The following is a 21,388-nucleotide window of genomic DNA, read 5'->3' as shown; positions in this document are numbered from 1 at the left end:
TTATAAGCCTTCTCCTCTGCCCTGATGCTTCCACTGTGACAACACTTGGTGTCTTTATCAGCATTTGGGTTCTGCTGATTTAACATTCTTCCTGTTCACATCCCTGCTACTTTCCTTTTGAGAACCCTCTCTCCACAATTAACCTTCCTGAAAATAAATAAAGAAAATTCCTGTGCCTCTCATATAGTTGGTACCTGATGAGATTAATAAGTACAACTAATTCCAGATATGTTATTGTTTTCTTTAAGATGTATTAAATATATTATTTAACTTTGAACTTTTCATCTTTGCAACATATGATACAGATTTAATGCTTGTATATACAAAAGGGGTCCAAAAGGATCTTTTTAGGAAAAAAATCAAATTAAATAAAATTATGACAGGTATAATACAGTTATGAATGAACCGAGTGGAATACCACATGGATACATCAGTCAACATACCACTTGGAATGTGTTTTCTTACATATTTGTGTGGCAGGGAAATTAAGATTTTAAATGCGTTCCTGCTGTGTTTCCTTTTTTTAAAAAAAGGGCATCATTCATTTTCTTCTTGGCTTATTATATCTGTGATTATTTTATTTATTCTAGATTATATTTATCAACTACATGCAGATGCTCATCCGTTATTCTGCTTATTAAAATGCCTAAAGTCTGACAGATGTGTCATGTGTGAATACTTAAGCTAAAGAATAGTCTTCTAACCTACTTTGTACTTTGAGGCTTCCATCTTGTTGCCAGCATTTGTGATCTTATATCTCTGTGTATGGTTGAAACACCACATTCTTGAAATGAAGTATTGGTTCAGATATGGATGGGCATGGCTGCCACTTGGCAAGAATCAGCAAATCTTTGGGTAGGCCTGTAACTCAGCTTAAATATAATACTTCAGGGAATGGTTGAAATGCTTGCAGTCACTTTATACCAAGGAGCCTTTAAAATGATAAACAGCAGAAGGCTGCTGTAGATGAGGTCTCTCTGGACCTTTTCCATGTACAGATGCCATGGTTTTCGAAGATGAGCGGGAATCTACCAGAGGCCTCCAAAAGAAAGAAGAACCAGAGATTTACAGCTGGTTCTTTTAAGCTGGCCAATTTGCCCCTTGAGCTGTTATTTAAAATGTCTTACTTTATTTTCTTTTTCTGCATTATGAAATATTACATCTCATTCTTCTGTCACCCCATTACCAGTCTGAGAGTTAATAACAGTTTAAAATTACAATACCATGTAAAAATACATTAGAAAAAAAGATGATAATGTATTTTAAGTATCATCTTTGTTCCTCACCTCCAACATTTATTAAAGATAGTTAAATTTTTGGAAATTGCTCTTTTTTATTTAAAGATCAACTATTAAAATAGAGCAAAATAGAATGCTAGTATATAGTACACTTCAAATTAAAACATACTGTGCTTCAACAAAATTATGAAAGCCTGCTTCAAATGGGTTAATGTAGCTTGAGAGAAATAGTTAATAATAGTATAAACATTATGAACATTATTTTTAATATAAACATTTTACAGAATACTATACCCATCTCTCCAGCTACTGGCACATGTCTAGTCAAGTTTTTTGGACTAGAAGTTTCACTCAGTCTTGTGTGACCTGTTGAGGATTATAAGTGGATTGGCCAGGAAAAAAAAAGTTGGCAAGAACATAGAAAGTAGTATGTACATTAATATTGCATACATTAAATAAATGAAAAAGTATTCTATTACTGGCAGCAGCAACTTAGAAGGTTCCAAGAATTTCAGCAGAATGGCATGAAAGAGAGTAGGACACTATTGTATATATTTTTGCTACCATTTTACCCAAAGTTATTTTCCTTTAAAATTGTTGTTAAACCTTTCAGAAACAGATATATGTATTAAAAAAAAAAAAAAAACACACCACAGAACCCATTTCATCTTTAAGTGGGCATTTCAAAAGGTAAATGAGCAATTTGAAAGTTAAACAGGTTTCCAAAATATGTCTAAGTTTAACTTAATATAAAGTTTACCCCAAAGTTTTAAATGCAAACTACTGTGCACATTTTTCATTTACCATGCTTTTTCCTAATCCTAGTGCTAAATCCTAAGAGACGATTTTCAAATAGCTCACCACAAACCACACTGCTACCTACTTTGAGTGGCACAAGAGAAGGGGAACGGTTGAGGCCATGCCAAAGTCTTGAAAGGACTATGAGTTGGCCAACTGGGCCTATGGAATAGAATATAGAATATTGAATACAATATAGACTAGAAACACCTAATGCTCTGATCATAAAGGTAGATAAATGCAGAAACATAAAAATTAAGATTTGCTGAGTAAGAAAGAGGCAGCTATTATAAAAATAGCAAGGCATAGTTTGAAATGCTATATAGACATCTCTAGATAAACATAATAAAGAGTACAACTTAATAAGTACTTTTGGAATTGGAGTCAAGGTGGGCTAGAACTTATTAATTTCTTCAAATTTATATATGCCGCCCATCTCACTCTACAAGTGACTCTAGGCGTTACAGATAAAAAACTAGAAAAACCTAGAAAAAATATATAAGTTAAAAACTACAAAAGGTTAAAATTAAGCTAAAAAGTTAAAACTACAATGCAAACTAAAGTGGAGAAAGCATCCTCAGGCTACCAGCCACCCCCAGTGCTGCGAACCCCCATTGGGTCCCCGTGCAAGTTGGTAGAGCCAGTAACCTTTCAGAAGGCCAACAGAGTGGGGGCCAATCTCACCTCAGGGGGCAAGATATTCCAGAGGGTGGGAGCCACAGCAGAAAAGGCTCTCTTCCTGGACCCTGCCAGGTGAAACTCTCAAGGCGAGAGGGTCTGTAACATACCCTTCCTGCCGGACCGGGTGGGACGGGTCGATGTAATAGGGACGAGATGGTTCCTCAGGTAACCTGAGATAGTCTGGGATATATTGATAGTCTGTGGAATTAAATGAAGATATTAAGGTGTTATTCAGGGAGGCACCTTGCTAAAACAAGCTGCTTGAATACTGCGGAAACATCTCATTTCAGAACAAAACATAGAAAGGAATCACAAAGAATTCTTTCACAGCTAATCTATCTTGGGATAGAGATGGTTCAGCCATACTTCCCACCAAGGTTCTGGACTGGCTGGACTGGTGCAGAGTATTCTTGTGAATTGCCTGACTGTGGTGTGGTTGGGGGTTATGTAGGCATTTGCTTGGGTCTGGATTTCCATCTAGAGTTCTATAGGAGCAATTTCAAATTTAATCAGTGGAGGACAAGCATCAAGTAGGCATACTGCCTCCCCATGTTGAAGCTTTCTTGTTCTTGGCATCCTTCAAGACTTTTGCTTTTGCTGTTTCTTCCAGAAGAAAATGGATTCTTTGGCCAAATTGTCTGGATGTTGCATTAAAATATAAAATACACATTTCACATGTAATCCATTAGTTGCAATGTAGCAGCATAAAAGCTAAAGAAATGCAGTCCATTCTATCCCCTTACTTTCCTGTTTGGGCATTACAGATCTATTCTGTGGTGGTATATATTTATATATAACACATGCCAGAACAGTGACAAATTTGTAAGAGATTCCTGACTTTCAGTTGCATTGGCTAGGTTATGCTGATGCTATTTGTTATTACATCGAAAACTTTTGGCTGACATACTTCATTTGCTGATAATTTGGCAGCTGACAGTTTTCAGCAAACTAACACATTTTTGAATTTTTTCCTGATAGTTAATAATTTCTTAAAATAAAATCGCCATCTTTCTTGAGAAGTGCTAAAACATTTACAACTACAGGGTGCTAAATGGCTATTTCTTTTCTTTTCTTTTTTTTTTTAGCTTTGGGATACCAGAGTGTTCAAAGCTTAGTGGTAAATTTAGATTAAATAACCAGAATACATATCAATTCAATGTTAAGTCTACTCTAACAACCAGTCTTTTATGAACAAAAATTGAATGTTGAAAACAGTTTTTGACCAGGTTCTGTTTGGTTGGTTTTGTTTTAAAAAAGGGATCAAAGTATGTTTTATGAATACATGGCTTTTAACTGCTGTAAATCTAACATAAATCTGGGGCCTTCAGAACGCTGTCTTCAAAAACCTGCCTTGTCTTTCCAAAAGGTCTACAAACACTGGACAGGTTTCTGAAGACAGCATTCCGAAAACTCAGGGAGCCACAGGTAGGAAGAGTTCACCAGGCAGCAAGGTGCTTCTGCTTCAGCTGCAGGGGCTGGGTACAAAAGTTGAAAGGTCGGTGTGGGGAACTGGGTGAGAAGACAGCTGGGCAAATGCATGCTTCCTGGGGTAGCTTTGTGTGGCTGAGCTGGGGTGGCTGCAGCTTCGTGCTGGGCTGTGGCTCAGGGGCTTCTTGCAGCCCCAGAGCTGCATGGTTCTGGGGCTACTTGGTGCCCTGTAAGGCGGGGTGCAGGGTGGCCAAAAGGACATAGATGGGGTGGGAGAGATAGGCGGATGGGGGAGTTGAAGCGCCCCTGCAGTCATAAGTGTGGGCAGGCTGCCAAGCACCTGAATTTTGATCACATGATCACAGGGATGCTGCAACGGCTGTAATTTTGGGCATGGGTCATAAGTTTCTTCAGTGCCATCATAATTTTGAACGGTTGCTGAATGAATGGTTGTAAGTCAAGGACCACCTGTACAACATAGATTTGAATTAATCTTTCCATGTACGCCATAACCTACAGAACTTTTTTGATACCTATAACCTGTTGTCTCTGTCCCATTCAACCAGTCCTTTTCCTGATAGATCTTACGGTATAAGTATACATAATCAAGAGAGGTGCTAAATCAGGATGTTCCATAGAATAACAAATGGATGTTTAAATGTTGTTCCTCCCTTTTTAATAGTTCTGAAAAGCTTCTGAGCCCAGAAATTTCAGTTCTCTTACTTGGTCTGGACTTGAGATCTCAGCTTCTACCTGATACAGTCACCTTACCTATTTTCCTGTCACCTTGTATCAAGGCTTTTTTGTGGTGGAGGGAAATTCACATGTTAGGTTAAAGTAAATTTCACACCGAAAGGATCTTAGACAAAGTAGTATTCAAGTATATACTAGGTTGGTTTTTGCCTTCTTGAATATTTATACATATTTTTTTAAAATAAGTACTTGTTCTCATGAAAAAGATAAAGTGTTGCACTCTTGTATTTAGAATAAACATCAGTCTAAAACATGAGTATGCAAGATTTAAAAATTGCCTCTGTCTGGAGATTCATTAGAAGAATAGTTAATGGGAAGTATCCACCATCCATTGACATAATATTTGAGCCAGACCAGAGCAGCAGAGTGTTTGCTAGTTAAAACATTTGTGGCAGAATTTTCTAATTAATTCTGGCATCCCTTTTGTTGCAATTGGAGAGAGCTAGGAGCTGAAGGGATATCATTTGATCAGGTAGTCCCACATGATACTATAGCTGCCTTTCAATGACCAGACCAAAGGAATGGGGTATTATAGGTTGCAGAACAGCAGCAGAGTGCTCAGTGACAGGATCTGGGTACAGAATGATATCATTGACATTGTCAATCTTCTCTGCTCAGGGGAATCACAAATTTGCAGGAACTTAGGCTTGCCTGACCCATTTGAAATCACTGTAGGCCTTGTCACTGTGTAAGCTGTAGAGACAGATTTCTTGGGGGGGCAGAGGGGGAGGAGGAGGAGGAGGAGGAAGCAGTGGCATAGTTTTAGAATTTCTATCCTTTAAGATTCTGTACTGGAATTCTACTTGAACAGTGGGAAGAACGCATTTAAGGAGTATGAGATAACTAAGGAAATGTGAGGCTCTTTCTGGTACTTCTGGCACCGGATCAGATATCAGAATTCTGTGGGGGATTTATTAAAACCATGAAATATCACTAGATATTTTAAACTGTGAAATAAAATCTTCATAGTACGCAACTCTAAGGAAAAGAGCACATTTTTTTGATTCAGAGAAGTAAGAACAATTTGACAATACTTGGCTGTATTTACTACTGTTTTGATTTATTGAACAGCCTAACTGCATGTTTCTGTTCAAAGCTCATCATGTATTTTCAGTTTTTTATCTTCAGACAAGAGCCACTGATAGAGACTGAATCTGAAATAGTAGCTGCTAGTTGGCTTCAGCTCTATATATTAGACAAGCAAATGTATTAAAGATAAGACATGGAAGACTTGCAAATGAAAACCTGAGCTAGACATCTTGTATTATTACTGTTACTAGTTCTACTTCCACTATGAGATCTTTGCAAAGAACTGGTAGTGCATTATTTGGGCCTATTTAAGGTCTATTTAAGATTTTAGTGAAGGGAGAGAGGAAATATGCTCATTAAATAATAATATATGGCAGTGTCTGCCATATAACTTTAAAGAAAGTTTTTGAAAAGGACAATCAAGGATTGTTGATACTTGTGAAGAAAATTGATTCTCAAAAGAAATCATGATCATAAAGATCAAAAGAAATTTTGGCATTATATGTGAATGTTTTCCAGCAGTTGAAAATTGTTGGAAAGGTGATACAGTGGTACCTCGGTTCACCAGCACTGTTTGCAAAATTTTGCTTCCATTCGCGAACTCCGCATCAGGTGACGAACATGACCCGCGGCCATTTTCCCTGCTGTGACACGTGGTCATGGATTCCTGTAGGTGAGATCGCGGTCTCAGACAGACACTGGCTGTGAAGCTTTTTGGTGTGCTTTTTAGCATGGCTCCAAAGAAAGTGCAGAACAAGCATGGTGGTAAAAAGAAAGTGCAGAGCAAGAATAAGGTTTTGAAGAAAATAGCCATTGAATTGAAGAAGGAAATTGTAGAAAAGCATGAGCATGGTATTCGTGTGACTGATCTGGGCGCGGAGTACAAGATGGCGAAGTCGACAATCTCGACTATTTTGAAGAATAAAGATGCCATCAAAGGAGCTGATGTGGCAAAAGGAGTAACAATGTTAACCAAGCAGAGGACACAAGTGCTGGAAGAGGTGGAAAAACTTTTGTTAGTGTGGTTGAATGAGAAACAGCTAGCAGGTGATAGCATTAGTGAAGCTATGATCTCTGAAAAAGCCAGGAAATTGCACAGTGATTTACTGCAAAAAAACCCCTCTACAAGCGCAGCAAGTGAAGAATTTAAAGCCAGCAGAGGCTGGTTTGATAAATTCCGCATGAGAAGTGGCATCCACAGTGTGACAAGACATGGTGAGGCTTCCAGTTCTGACAAGGCTGCTGCAGAAACCTACAAGAAAGAATTCGTGGAATTCATGAAGGCGGAAGGATACGTCACTCATCAAGTGTTCAACTGCAATGAAACAGGGCTCTTCTGGAGGGTTATGCAGCGCAGGAAAAACAAGTGACATTAGACAGATTTTTCGCCAAAACTCAGCCTACAGCTAAGAGACAAAGAAGAGAGGAAACCCCTGAAGGAGATCTCCCCGATGTCCTTTTGGAGGGGGACTCTCCCTCCAAACAATAACCACCTCCCCACCCGCCTTCCTGTCCTCCACGCCAGAAGTTGCCTCAAGCAAGGTTAGTGTTCTCTCTCTTCATACTGTACTGTACTGTACTTTGTTTCATATTTTTGTGGTTTAAAAAAAAACACATATGGTTCAGAATGGATTAACCATATTTACATTGAACCTTATGGGAAAATTTGATTCGGTTGGTGACCAAAATCGGTTGGCGACCACATTCGTAGGGGTCAGAACGGATTAACTGTATTTACATTGAACCTTATGGGAAAATTTGATTCGGGTCGTGACCAATTCGGTTCGTGACCAGAGTCGCGGAACGAATTAAGTTCGTGAACTGAGGTACCACTGTATATCTAATCAGTGAAAATTCAGCACTCTTAAGAACAGCTCTAAGTATTTCAAGATATAGTAATAAAATACCTTTGAGGAGTAGAATTATCTAGTAGATCCTGCACCCCACAAACTGCATCTTTAATTTTATCTATTAACTTATTTAGGAGTTACAGAAAATTGATCTTGTTATATTAAAATTCTCTTTTTGTTTCTGTCATTCGTATTACCTAACTAAAATGCCATAGTGGGGAAGGAAGTGGAATATTTGATTCCATGACTATAAATCTATCCTCCAATCAAAGTAATCCTTATGAATAGGCTACCATTTGTCACCCCAATTATATTGTCTTTGGAGATGGAAATATCTTGGATTTAAGAGGAATCTTTAGTTTATCATTTGCCTTGCCATATGTCACCCAGTCTTTTGTTCTGATCTGATAAATGATGACATTTTTTAGATCTCCATTAGCTGATTTCTCCTAGTAACTGGTTTATTTTATGGAAAAGATAATTGGGTTAATCCGGTAGGCTTCTTTCTCAGCTCCCCACAATCAGTTGAGATGAACTCAGGATTGAGACATTTTTTCCCTTATAGATTTCCTTTTGTACAGCTCCTGGCTCAATCTATCTGTTTGAAATTCAGTATTAGGTATTCCTTACCACAGAAAATATCATTACCGCAAACAGAATCACACTGTGGCCCGAAACAGCAAAGTGATAAAAACATTCTTTAAAAAAACTTGAGAAATTTAGTTTGAAAAATGCATTGATGCTTGCTTTATCTTGTCACAGTGGTCTGTGTTTAAAATAAATGTTATTGCATTTTGATGGGAGGAAAACAAAGTCATTTGTGCTTTCCCCCTGCTTGATTACAGGAGTTCAGGGCTATTTTTTTCTAAATCGCTATTCTGATTTGGTAACCAAATCAGGTTAAGTTAGTTCTAGAGCACATCAGGTCATTACCGTAGCTTTGGATCTGGTCCATAAAGCTGATTGGCTGGTCTCTGCCCATTCCCAATTTAAATCCTGAAGTAGAGGTACATAGTTTGAAGCAACCTCGATAACATAAAGTGCATTTAAACAATAATAGTTGATACATGTTGGAAAACTGATTATCAGACAGACAATACAATAATATAAGAGGTTTAGGTAAGTTTGACTTACTGTCTTTGGTCATATTTGTTTATATCTTATCATGCAAACTTAATATAAACTCTTAATATAAACAGATTTTCTTGGAAATCTGGAGGGTATGCTGATGTACAAAAATTAGAATGTAGAGACAGAAAGACAGTCCTGTTAAAAATCACTGAAAAGCAAAGAAACAACTTGACTTTCCTACTTGAACCAAGATACACATGCACACCCACGCACACACCCGCACAGAAGATAATTTCTCATTCTTGTAATATTGTCTAATAATTATGCACCTGACCTTGCCTTTCATAAGAAACAGGCTTAAAAAAAATCTTGTGAATTCCAGGCAGTATGAGAATGGAGGTTACTGAATAGATCATTAATCACATAACTGCTTATATATGGAAAAATGACAGTTTAGCTAGTACAGAACAAAAGAGTTAGCAATTTTTCATGATATTTATAAAAATTTTAGCTATCTTGTTGTGCCAAAACCATTTTAAACTAAGCCAAAACAACAACAAACCCCTTTTTAGAATGTGGCTTTGGAATGTTCGAGACATTATTGCTGATGCATGCTGGATAATTGAGAAAGCCAAAGAATACCAAAAAGAAGTCATAATGTGCTTCACTGAATATGAATAAGGCCTTTAACCGTGTTGTTCATGACAAGCTGTGGAATGTGCTTAAAAAAATGGGGATCCCAAAACATCTCATTGTCCTCATGCAAAATGTATGTACAGATCAGGAAGTCACAGTACAGGCAGAAAATGACGAAACAGACTGGCTCCAGGTTGGCAATGGATTGAGAGAAAGCTGTATACTCTCCCATTATTTATTCAGCCTATATGGTGAGTATATATTAAGCCGGATTGGAAGAAGGTGAGAGTGATTTAAAAATTAGAGGAAGAAATGACCTGCAATAGGCTGATGACACTACTCTGACAACTGAAAATGCAAAAGGTTTGCAAACTTTAATAGAGAAGCCACAAAGTCCTTGGAAAAGTTATTCAGATGCCATGATGTGTCTATACCTACAAAGATCAGAATTGTGCAAGCCATGGTATTCCTTTTGACTTTATGGAAGTAAAAGTTGGATTTTGAAGAAGCAGGATAGGAAGATTATTTGACACTTTTGAACTTTGGTGTTGGGAGAAGACTTCTGAGAATACCTTGGACAGCCAAGAAAACAAACACACGGATCATCGAACAAATTAACCCAGAGTTCTCACTCAAGACCAGGCTCAAATTATCCTACTTCAGACACATTATGGAAGAAGCCAGCTCTCTGGAGAAGGCTGTAATGCTGGGAAAGATAGAAGGAAAGAGAAGAAGGGGACGACCAGCAGCAAGGTGGATAGACATAGTTACGGTGGTGATGAATGCACCATTGGAAGACCAAGTTAGAGACAGATTGTCATGGAGAAAATCTATCTATGTGGTTGCTAAGAGTCAACACTGTCTTGATGGCACATAATCAAAATCAATTAGAAATGTTACCTTCATTCTAAAAGGAAAATTGTATTTTAAAAATGGTTTGAGTTTGGTCACATCAATACTAAGATAATAGATTCAAAACAGATAGGCTTATTTTCAATTATCTCGAGTTTGATTTTACAACTCGAGGATCTGATTCCCCTTTCAGTAAGTTTTAAAAAAGGAGTATTAACAATGAGAATCCCATAATGAGGGAGATATGATCCTTTGTAACCTTTTTTCCTCCAGAATGTCAGGTTTTTATAAAAGAGCATACTAAAAGGTTGAGCTATTCACAAATGTATGGCCTTCCTTTATTTTATAACAGGCTGTTCAGTAGGCAGTGGAAGAGCTAGATATGTGTGAAGGCATTTTTCTCCATGTATCACCTACATAAACCTTTTTTGGTAGTAGATGAAACTATAACAACCTTATTTATATGGTGATGGTGTCAGATGCTTTGAGTGCTATTATTTGTACCATGTTCCATAAAAATAAACAGCAAAGATAAATATTTGGAGAGAACCATTTCTATCCTAAGGGCTCTGTGGTGCAAAGCAACAGTAGTGTCTGACGGTAGTGAGTTTTGAACTGCTGTTTAGTTTCTAAGATATACAGTGCTCATCCAAATGACAGCTTTAAAAAGTTACTATTGAGCAGAGGCTGTTGCTTTTAAACTTGAATTTTGAACATAGCTATCAAAATGAATTCTCACAATCATATTTGCAAGTCAAGGGCTCAGGGTGTGTTATCTTTAAGTTCCAGTAGACAGAATGTCAGCAATGTGGGAAAATCAGTCCAGAACGAACTTAAGTAGCAAATGCTACTTGCAATGACCTACTGTATGACTTGCCACAATGTATGAAAACTAGTGGCCTCTTTGGACAATAGTTGCCCTGGGATTGTACGCAGGTGTTGAGTGGCCACTTCTGTCCTCACACCTCAATATCGTTTCCATTTATTTGCTGCCAAGCTGGCTAGTGTCTGCTTGACTGTCTTCCATTAAAAAGGAGAACAAGGCATCTTAACGGTGGGGGACTTAGATAATGTCCGACGCAGCTTGGGGTCTCATTCTTTTGCAATACTGCCTGCCCATATGATCAGGGCCAAATCAATTGCTAATTCTGATGAAAAGTGTATGTGAGGGTTTACTTATAATGACTCAATCTGGCATGTGCTGCTTTTATTTCCTTGCTCAGCCCATTTCTGAGAGTAGAAGTGAACTGACTAGGACAAAAAAGGCTTCAAAGAGTGCAAAGGCCAGAGCAAGGGTGGAAAAGGGTAGATTTTTCTCAGATTATTTCTAGAAATAGACCTTGCCCACCATTTTTACTCAACCCATTAAATGGCCTAGGGCAGCTGCTTCTTTTGGGGACATCATCAGTTGAATTGTTCCATTTTTCAGATTCACTTCCTAGTAGTTCCTCTCAGGAATCGATTCCTACTAGTTCCTTTCAGGATTAATTTTAATGAAAAGGTTTTGTTCGAATTCCCTCATGCTCAGTTGCCCTTGGCCTTGACAAATGTGTGTCATGGCATTGCCCACTACAGAAATAAAAATTGGCTAGTGAAAGTTGGCATATTCTTCCACCAAGTGGGATTCCTGGAGGAAAATAGAAGTGTGTATGTCAGAGAAAACGAGCATATATATTGTATATAGTTGCACATCAGTGACTGGAGGATCCAAGGCACTGAAAATCCTAACCCTGTCCCCCCAGGGGAAAAGGTTCTGCCTCGTCCTACACCATGAGACTGAAGCATGTGTTAGACAAGTATGAACAGGCATTATTCTGAAATTGCTCTTTTTGTAAAATTGATTTGGAAGAGCCTAGTTGTAGCCAACAGAGAGACTGTAAATACATTTCTGTACCAATGTAGCTGTGACGCTGATGCTCCAAGGCACAGTGTGACGTTAGTAGAGGCCTCCTGTGTGCCCAGACCAATCCTCTCAAGTTCAAGTTGCTTGCAATCCAGCCTAAAGCAGGTGAAAAACTGGGTTAAGTTTAGAAAAGGCACATTTTCCTTTTTTTGTAATAAAAGTTACATCTCCTTTGAGCTGAGCTAGACTCCTGATGACTTCATGGACATGGATGTGTAGTTTTCTTGGCAGCTGTACAAAGGTGATTTGCCACAGCCTCCTTTGGGGATGTTTTTGACTTCCTGTCTAGCCTAAAGTCCTGGGATTTTCTAGTAGCCTTGCATGAAAGCACTACCCAGGCCTGACAAGGTCAGCTACGTGCTGCCATCTGCTGAGGCTTTTCTGCAATAGCTACCTTACACTTCTGAACTGTAATTATAAATAGTTTCTGGAACCTTTTTGTTAAGTTAGATGAATTTCAATAGTTTGAAAAGTAAATAGTATTTTAAGCAATCTTAACATAAATGTTCTCTATAGATCAAGGGAGAATTTACTAAAGCAACAGTCCACATTTAAATTTTTAGCATTAAACATTTCTTTGTAAGCCATTTCTAACTCATAGCTCTTCTATCTTGCTCCATATATTCTGCTTTCCACTATTTCTATATGCAGGAGGTGGTTTTAGATCTGACTTGCTTCTTGATATGTATGGCCAGTCTTGCCAATTGAGAATGATACCAATTTTGAGTAATCTATCCTGGAACTAACTGATCATGAGAAACTGTCCTTGATTTAAAAATAGTGGTTTTCTATGTCCTCCTTTGGTGGATGAAAGTGGAAGTTGAGGCTTACAGTCTGAAGCTTGAGTGGGCTTGTTAAAGTGGTGAGAAACTGTGCCTCAACCACATAAATATGAGATGTTTTTGAGAGATCACTGAAATGTTTTTGAGCTTATTGCTGCATATTGTTTGAGGCTTCTTCTATTTACAAATAGTCTATGAAGAACAATACATATTATCCACTGTCTCTGGTGTGATCTGTGATTCAGCATACCAATTCCAGCAGATGAGGAAAGGTAATGTTGGTGCTTCTAAATGAATATTTCTGAACAGTGCTGTCTGGTTTCATATCCGCAACAGTGTATTGCTGCATCAATGCAGATATAGTTATATAGATGTTGAAAGTATTGAATATTCTTAATTATTCATTTGTTCAGTATTTTATTATTAGATTTATATCCACTTTTTCAGTACAGCTCAAGGCAGTGTACTTAGTGCTCCCTCATATTTCTTCACAACAACAATCAATATGACACTTTGGAGTATGAAGTAGTTCAGATGTAGTATTAGATCATATTTTGCTCTAATGAGAGTGAGCTTGTGGTTTGAGATTCAAAACACTCATTCTTAGCATGGAACAGCCATCATTTCCCCTGTTGTCTAGATCTGCCCAATTTAGTTTCTGCAGACTCTGATTTGCCTACAACCCAGGACTGCAATCCATGTTCCTTATAAGTCTTCTTTATGCCATTTGGTCAAACTGGCTGTCTAAATTTGCCATTGCATTTTATTTCATCTATATTGCATGGGGGGAACTACTTTGAGGACCAGAGCTGGCAAAGGGAGAAGCAAAGGGCCTGAGACCAGACTGGTCAATTACAATAACCATGCACTGATGCCGACGGCTTCTCCCAATGAGAAGTGAATGGTTCTCAGTCTGTTATAATGTAACAGTATGAGAAAAAGATGGGGGACTACTATGTTTAGGACTTGTATCCTAGAGTTTGCAGTAGCTGCTGTTCCTCATTATTAAAGGCTTTTCTGGTATCTGCAATGCAAGTATCTTATAAGAGCTCTTCACTGAATATCTGATTGCAAGCCTTCTGATTCAAGTATTGGTCTGAGGAAGCACTACATCTACAGTCCTTCAGATGTTACTGAACATCTGCTAAGCTAGCAATATCCGGAAGGCCATAGATTTCCACCCCTAATCTATATGCAAGGTTTATGTGTATATTTTAGTTTTACAAGTTCATAACTCACCCAGTTTAGCAGGGTATTTTAAAAGAAAAATAAGTACAGATAATCTCTTGATGAAGTGTCCTGAAATATGTTTTTAAATTGTTCAATGGCTGTTTAATCAAGTTAATGAAAAATGACAGCATATGGCTTGTGTATAGTGTTGTAGAACAAACTTGTCATTTGCTAAAACAATAGTAATATGAAACAACTGTATTTCCCTATAGTTTCAGATCCAGATAACTACTGTTTCTCATGTGGACCAGGAGTATCTTGTCATTTCTGTTGCATCTTCAATATTACCATCATTCCCTCCCTAAAAACTGATACTGAGGTTCAGAGTATTTTTGGAAATAATGTGTTATATGACAAAACCATATGTTCGCTGGAGGGTGGTTAGTTAGTTAAGCGCCATCAAATTTGATTCCTGACTGCATAGACCAACGCTTGTGGTTCAGCTGGTCTCCAGTAATAACTTGTAGTTCTCCTAAGGGCAGCTCTGTAACTTTTTGATCTTGTTTATCCATTTTATCTGTTGTTATTCTCTCTTTCTGCTTCTTTCATCCTTTCTAAACATAGCTGTTTTCTTCTATCCATCATTCACTTGCATCACATGTCTAAAGTATGTGAGTTTCTGTTTGCTGATCATCCCCTCAAGAGAGAAGTTCATCGGTATTTGGTCCAGGACTGACTGGCTCTTTTTGCAATCCATGGTAGCCCTTAATTTGAAGGGATCTCACTTCTTTGACCCTTTTCCAGTGTCCAGCTTTCATAGACATACATTACCACAGGAAAGGCCGTTGTTTAACATCGTTTAACATTCTGATCTTTGTTGGCATAGAAATACATTTATTCTTCACAATCTTGTCACTACATTCCACTCAAAGTTTTTTTTTTTTACATTTTTCACCTCCCTTTCTTGTGAAGTTACTGTAGATGTGATGGAATGGAATTATGAAGGCCAAGCTCAGGGAGATAAACATTTTCTTAGCTTGCCAGAACCGCGTGAGAGGAACAAGAGGATGAGACTGGCACCTCCCTGAGGAATTCACACTGTTGTGGCTGGAGGACTTTGGGAACTGGAGTTTGAGTCTGGGAAGATTGATGTCAGGCCTAGCCCAAGGAACTCCAAGAGACAATGCCAGTCCAGTTCAGCTATGTTTATTAGCTACAACCTCTAGCAAGAATCTTCCCAGATTAAAACCCCAGTTCCCAAAGTCCTCCAGCCACAACAGTGTGAATTCCTCAGGGAGGTGCCAGTCTCATCCTCTTGTTCCTCTCATGCGGTTCTGGCGAGCTAAGAAAATGTTTATCTCCCTGAGCTTGGCCTTCATAATTCCATTCCATCACATCAGATCCTAAATATATTCTCTCTCTGCAAATGTTCTGTCTATAATCCCGTTTGCAAAGGGCTTTCATAAAATCTTTCCCTCTTCCATTAACCTTGCATCTATGAGATCTCTTTCATATTTGATCTTGGTGCCCATGATAGTTTGTTTAAAGATCATTAGGATCTTTTCCTCTTGACATTTGGGAATACTTTTTCTGCTTCAGTTTTTTTCCCATAGCTCTTCAGGTCACTTTTTAAAATGTGTGCTGAATTTGTTCCTGCAGGTCAAATCTTGGTGACACATTTCTTTAATCTTGATCCATATCTTTGACACTAACAATTTATAATCTTCCACAATTTGCACATGGGACAGGCTTGGCTGCCTGGATTGGCCTTCTCTATCTTCTTTTGCTGATTATGTAATCTATTTGAGTCTGATGCCTGTGTGTAGACTCTGCATTTATGTTGCTTAAACCAGATATTAGCAATAAACAAAAATGTTACAAAAATCTATTTGTAACTCTACAAAACTTGTTTAAATGCTTTAGCTCTATCCATACAGTTTGCTTGGTAATAATATGGAAATTGTTTTCCATTGCCTTCTGGGTTTGATTTTGAGTTTCTCCAAGGGAGAAGCTGCCTTGCCTCTTATCTTCAGAACGCCACCTACTCTTACTCTCACGGTGGATTGCTCTTAGCTTCACTCCTTTCTCTTTAAACATACTGTCAAGGGTGAGCTTACCAGGAACTCCTGTTCTAAGAGTCACTGAAGTTACTGAGCCTTCCTACTATCCCAAGATATAATGTTTGTGAGGAAAAAGTCAGAAGTAGTTGCTCTCTCGTTCTTTGGAAAATGGAAGTGCAATTCTGCTTGCATTAGGAATCTCTGAATCAAGTCCACCATATTTGAATGTATTCCACAAGATCTAGAATCATAGATGACTTTTGGGATTCAGACATTATTTGCCTTGCTTTTATGAGGTTTCTGATAGAATTCAGTCTTGTGAGACAGCTTTTTCAGCTCTTTAGCCTTGTCTTGGTATTATCCAGTGGAAACCATCTGCATCTTTTCAGTGACAGTGGGAATGTAGGATTGAAAGTTGCATGTACAGTGGATTATTGCAAAGAAAACGAGAATTTTTCTTTTCTCTTTCTAATGTATTTCCTCCTGGACAACATTTCTTTTAACTAAGGGAAAATAAATTACTCTGGGGAGGTGATTACAATAGGGAGGGGTCAGGGAATATAGCGCTTCTGCCTATTGATTGTTGTATCTTGCTGAATAAATTATGTGGGCTTCTACTAGCCTTCTACTTCTTTGATTCTGAAATTTTGTTCCAATCTGGCCAGCCATGAGCTTGCATACTGAACTTTGCTGCCAGGAGTCTTATCTGGTGCTATGATTTCCATGCATGCCACCTTGACAGTTTGAGGAACAACGAAGTGTTCTGGCCCTTTGTTGTTTTCGTATAAGGATGGGGTATTTATTGTGTGGTATCACTTTGGTATAGAGGAGGAACATGTTCCTCAGGTTGAATGATACTTCTTCTGAAAGGGAAAAGAAGTAGGCTTCTGTGTCACTAGACTTAAGGGATGAATTTGGGGGGTTACCCATGAAGAAACACACAATGTACAGTATGTGTTCCTCAAACTCCCAAGGTGACGTGTGGAAGTCATGGTGCTTTGGAGTGGATCTGTAATATGCACAGCCTTGGGATGCTTCTTCTCCTAAGTATGCCTAAGAAATGGAAGGTTTTGAGCAACTAGTTGAGCACCATATTATATATTTTTCCTTTGGTCCAAAGTTGTTGCCATTCTGGAGGTCCCAGGAGTGATGGAGAATCCAAAATAAAGGATATGAATTAATAAGAGGCACTGGTATCTGAGTACTAAGTCCCCTTGATGGGATATCTTCTAAAAAAGTATCTCTGGCTATGCCTCATGGGGTTTCAAATACCCAGTGTCCTAATTGGTGCCTCTCCCAAAGCAGTTCTGAAGAGAGATAGATTTAATAAGTCCTCTGTAAAACCTGTGGTCACTGACTGCTCATTGCTAGTGCTACAGCTTTATATGGTATTTTGTAGCTTCAGTGTCCTTGCCCAATGTGAATGGGACACCCTCGAGTCTAGGCATGTCCATCTCTATAACGGCTTCAGTATGAATGGCATGTTGAGCTGGTTCCTAAGAAATGACTCCCCCCCCAGTGAAGATTTCCTAGTCAAACGTGAATTCCAATTTTGTTTTGGTTTTATGCTGCACATTATTGTCACCCCCCATTGATTTTTCCAAGGAGCCTAAGGACAGTACTTAGGCACAATTTCTAATGAGATCTAGAAAATAAAAATGATTCTGTGCTGTCATTCTGTAAGGCAAGGATTATGTGTGTCTACCCCAGAAAGAGGTTTCCTGCAATTGGAAGATGGTATTCGATTTTGTTGTAATTGGTAGCTTAGATTTAAATAACAGTACAATGCCCAAACCATATCTTCCTTCTGAAATACACTTTGCGGAACTCTCTGAAGTATAAAAATTAGCTGTGCTTTGATGTGGTCAGGGGTTCATTTATTCATTTCTGTTTATTTTTGCCTTGGATATTGCATGTATTTGGATTTGCAAATTATAAGGTACAATTTGATATATGAGATTAAAAGCTAACATTTAGTCTTAAAAAGGATATAATGTCTACTCTAAAAAAGCATTATGTTTTCCTTCTCACAAGAAAAACAGTTTCTGTTATGTAATCTGATTTTAGAAATGTATAAATAGAAGTTTTGTTTTTTCAGTTATAAATGACTGAAAAAAATTTATGTAGAATGCTGTCAGCAATTTTAAATTAAAGAAAGTGTTTAGTTTTTACTTTAAAAACCTACTGACCCTATGTGAAGTTTGACTATTGGAGACTATGCAAAGATATCCATATTGCTTTCTTGGCAACAATGCAGAAGTGATTTGCCACTGTTTCCTTCTGTAACTTTTTTTTCACTTCCCAATCTATCTATTTCCTGATAGTCTCCCAGGTAACCCTACTTAGCTTTTCATTCTTACAAATGAATTCACTTATACTTGTGTGTATCTCTAATCCAGGGTTTCTCAACCTTGGCAACTTTAAGACATGTGGATTTCAACTCCCAGAATTCCCCAACCTATCACCATTCATATATATTTTCCAAATGTATTTACACTATATGTACATATCAGTTTTATATTTGTTTAACTCTCATAAAGTATCAAAGGAATTATAGCTCAAGGAGTATACAGTACTAAAATCTTTATGTTGGAGATCTCCCACCATTCTTCTCTCTCATAATTCCCTGGAAGATAGATCAATTTTTCCAATTTAAAGTTGTAAGTACGCTCATACAGTCTTTTTGGATTCAGGGGTGCCAAAAGTTAACTATTATAATGATTTGTTTTCTTTTCTTTCGAACAGGAATTGATAAATGATCCTTTGTACATTGGTCTGAAACATAAACGAATCCGAGGCCAGGCTTATGATGATCTTCTAGATGAATTTATGGAAGCTGCAGTTTCCCAGTAAGTGGTTATATTTCTGCAGTTTACACCATTGGATGTTTCAGGATTTTACTTTCTTGAGGGCAGAAAGGACAACTTAACTTAGAAGTTAAGATGCATGCTTTTTGCAGACTTAGAAATACAGTGGTACCTCGGGATACGAACGCCTCTACTAACGAACTTTTCGGGTTACGACCAGCTCCAGCCGCAAAAATTTACCTCGATGTGCGAACTCCGCCTCGGGGTATGGTCATTTTTCCACCCTGACACGTAGTCCGCGGCCGTTTTCCCGCCCCTGACGCATGGTCCACGGACGCCAGAACAGATTAACGGTAATTACATTGAACCTTATGGGAAAATTTGCTTCGGGGTGTGACCAGATTCGGAGGGTGGAACGGATTAACCGGATTTACATTGAACCCTATGGGGAAATTTGCGTCGGGTTACGACCAACTCGGGATACGCCCAGAGTCACGGAACGGATTAAGTTCGTATCCCGAGGTACCACTGTACAGATGGTACTTTTAACTCATTTATGTATAATGTTGAGCTGTTGTGGATGGATTTCCTTTTTTACAACAACAGCAAGAAGTTGAGGAAGTTGTCATAATCTACCTCTCTCTTTTAAAATGGTTATTTTAAATTTAAGAAAACTAGAATGGGTGAATCAGAGTTTATGGTAAATTTATTGCTATAGTACTTGGCACTGCTTTTTATATCCAATTACCAGAGCCCGTGTCTTACGAAAGAAGCAAATAAAACATAATTTTATTGCAATTTGTGAACAAATTATAGCAGAAAGTTGTATATTGGATTTATTTTCCCTATGTAGAAGTGTGGGATGCTTATGGTAGGGAAGTCGCAGCTGATTACAGCTTCACTTTCATGTACAGTTACAGCAAAGACAAAAACTCCTTCATGTGTACAGTTATCACATGATCTATATATAATTTGCTATGAATAATACTAAAATCCCTTCCAGTTGATACTTTAAATGTGTGACGCACATATAAGTGTACAGACAGAGAGAACTGCTGAACTAGTGATATGAAACAATCCAGAATAATATGTAATATGCGGTTTCAGCAGCTGAGTTCAGCAGTCTTCATACCAAGCATGGTTACCAGATGTAGAGTAGATGTGGTGTGCAAAATCATTTTATCATACAAGTAACCACAATAGAAGAAATATGCAAGGAGTGAGAAAATTCTTAGAATGGAAGTTACTTCATTCATACTCAGCTACCTCAGCAAACACTGATACTTAATCATTGTCAGACAGCATAGTAAGGTGGACCTATCTCAGCAATCAGTAATGTGGTGAGTGCGAGTGTCAGGATATCTGTTGTGCCTCCAAAATGATACCCACAACCTCCCCCGAAATTAAATTAATTTTTTAAACTCTGTCAGTTCTTGCAGAAGAACACTGAAATATCACATGAGATCTCCCAAGATTTTGAGAGATTTTCACATGAACTTGGAATGAGATCACTAAAATTGTGTGAGATTTTTAGCAGTTTATTTTTTTGGGGAGGGGGGAGCCTTGAAGGGCTTGAGAAGCTTGCCAGTTCCTAACCTCCTTGATACAGTGCTGCTGTAGCTTAATTGGCAATGGCTACTTGTTGAAATTATATCAAAATGCATTTGATCGAGAGTAAATTAAGTAATTCTTTTGCTCATAAATAGTTTATAGGTGGTTCATGTATGCATGTAAATGAATTGACTAAACAATCTGTCAGTTCAGTGAATGCACTGACCCCATTAAAAATAGTATGTTTGTCTAGGGATTGAAATATACAGTAGATCTGTGGTGATAGCATCTTGTTAAGCTCTAAACAATCTATGCATTCAGTCAGTGCACAGAGGGGATCATGATAGTGTTGGACTTCCAATAGATAACGCCTCTTCTTCTGAACTGTATGGAAGATGGTGATGGGGACATAAAACTAATGAATACAGTTTCTTATTAATGACCTGCTGCATGTGTAAATCAGAGACAGAATGAGTGGGAATAAGAGCAAGGCAACAGTGTCTCTGTAGCATGCACTGACCACAGATTAGAATTCTTAGAGTTAGTAATATTTCTGTGGAAACCAATGCATAGATGTAGTGCTCATGCAGTTTCTGCTTGACTATAATAAGCAATCTCACTGATTTGAAGAAAATCTAACCTTATGAAATGATCGTGCCTTAAGAACAAAATCAGTAGTTTTTATTTGTTTCAGTAATATGAAATATTTGTTCACAGCAGCGAGAATAATACACCGATTTGTTGGAAAGTTACATAAAGGTTAAAAGAAACAGAAAAGG

General features: G+C 38.0%; 1 protein-coding gene across 2 annotated transcripts in view; it reads left to right on the top strand.

The window, feature by feature from the left end:
• The window catches only part of ME1 (malic enzyme 1), a 126,044-nt gene that overhangs the window by 50,872 nt on the left and 53,784 nt on the right, over positions 1-21,388 (top strand). For both annotated transcript variants that reach the window (XM_088138093.1, XM_088138097.1), the window contains exon 6: positions 18,997-19,100. In XM_088138093.1, the coding sequence (XP_087994219.1) occupies positions 18,997-19,100 (104 nt within the window). The remainder of the gene's footprint in view (positions 1-18,996; positions 19,101-21,388) is intronic.

The sequence above is a fragment of the Python bivittatus genome, unplaced genomic scaffold, assembly GCF_059951505.1.
Source record: "Python bivittatus isolate LINGU-HERP-01145 unplaced genomic scaffold, Pbiv_v1 ctg000020_np1212, whole genome shotgun sequence".
Taxonomy (NCBI): domain Eukaryota; kingdom Metazoa; phylum Chordata; class Lepidosauria; order Squamata; family Pythonidae; genus Python; species Python bivittatus.
Note: the sequence above shows the minus strand (reverse complement) of the source record. Positions and strands in the feature narration are given on the sequence as shown.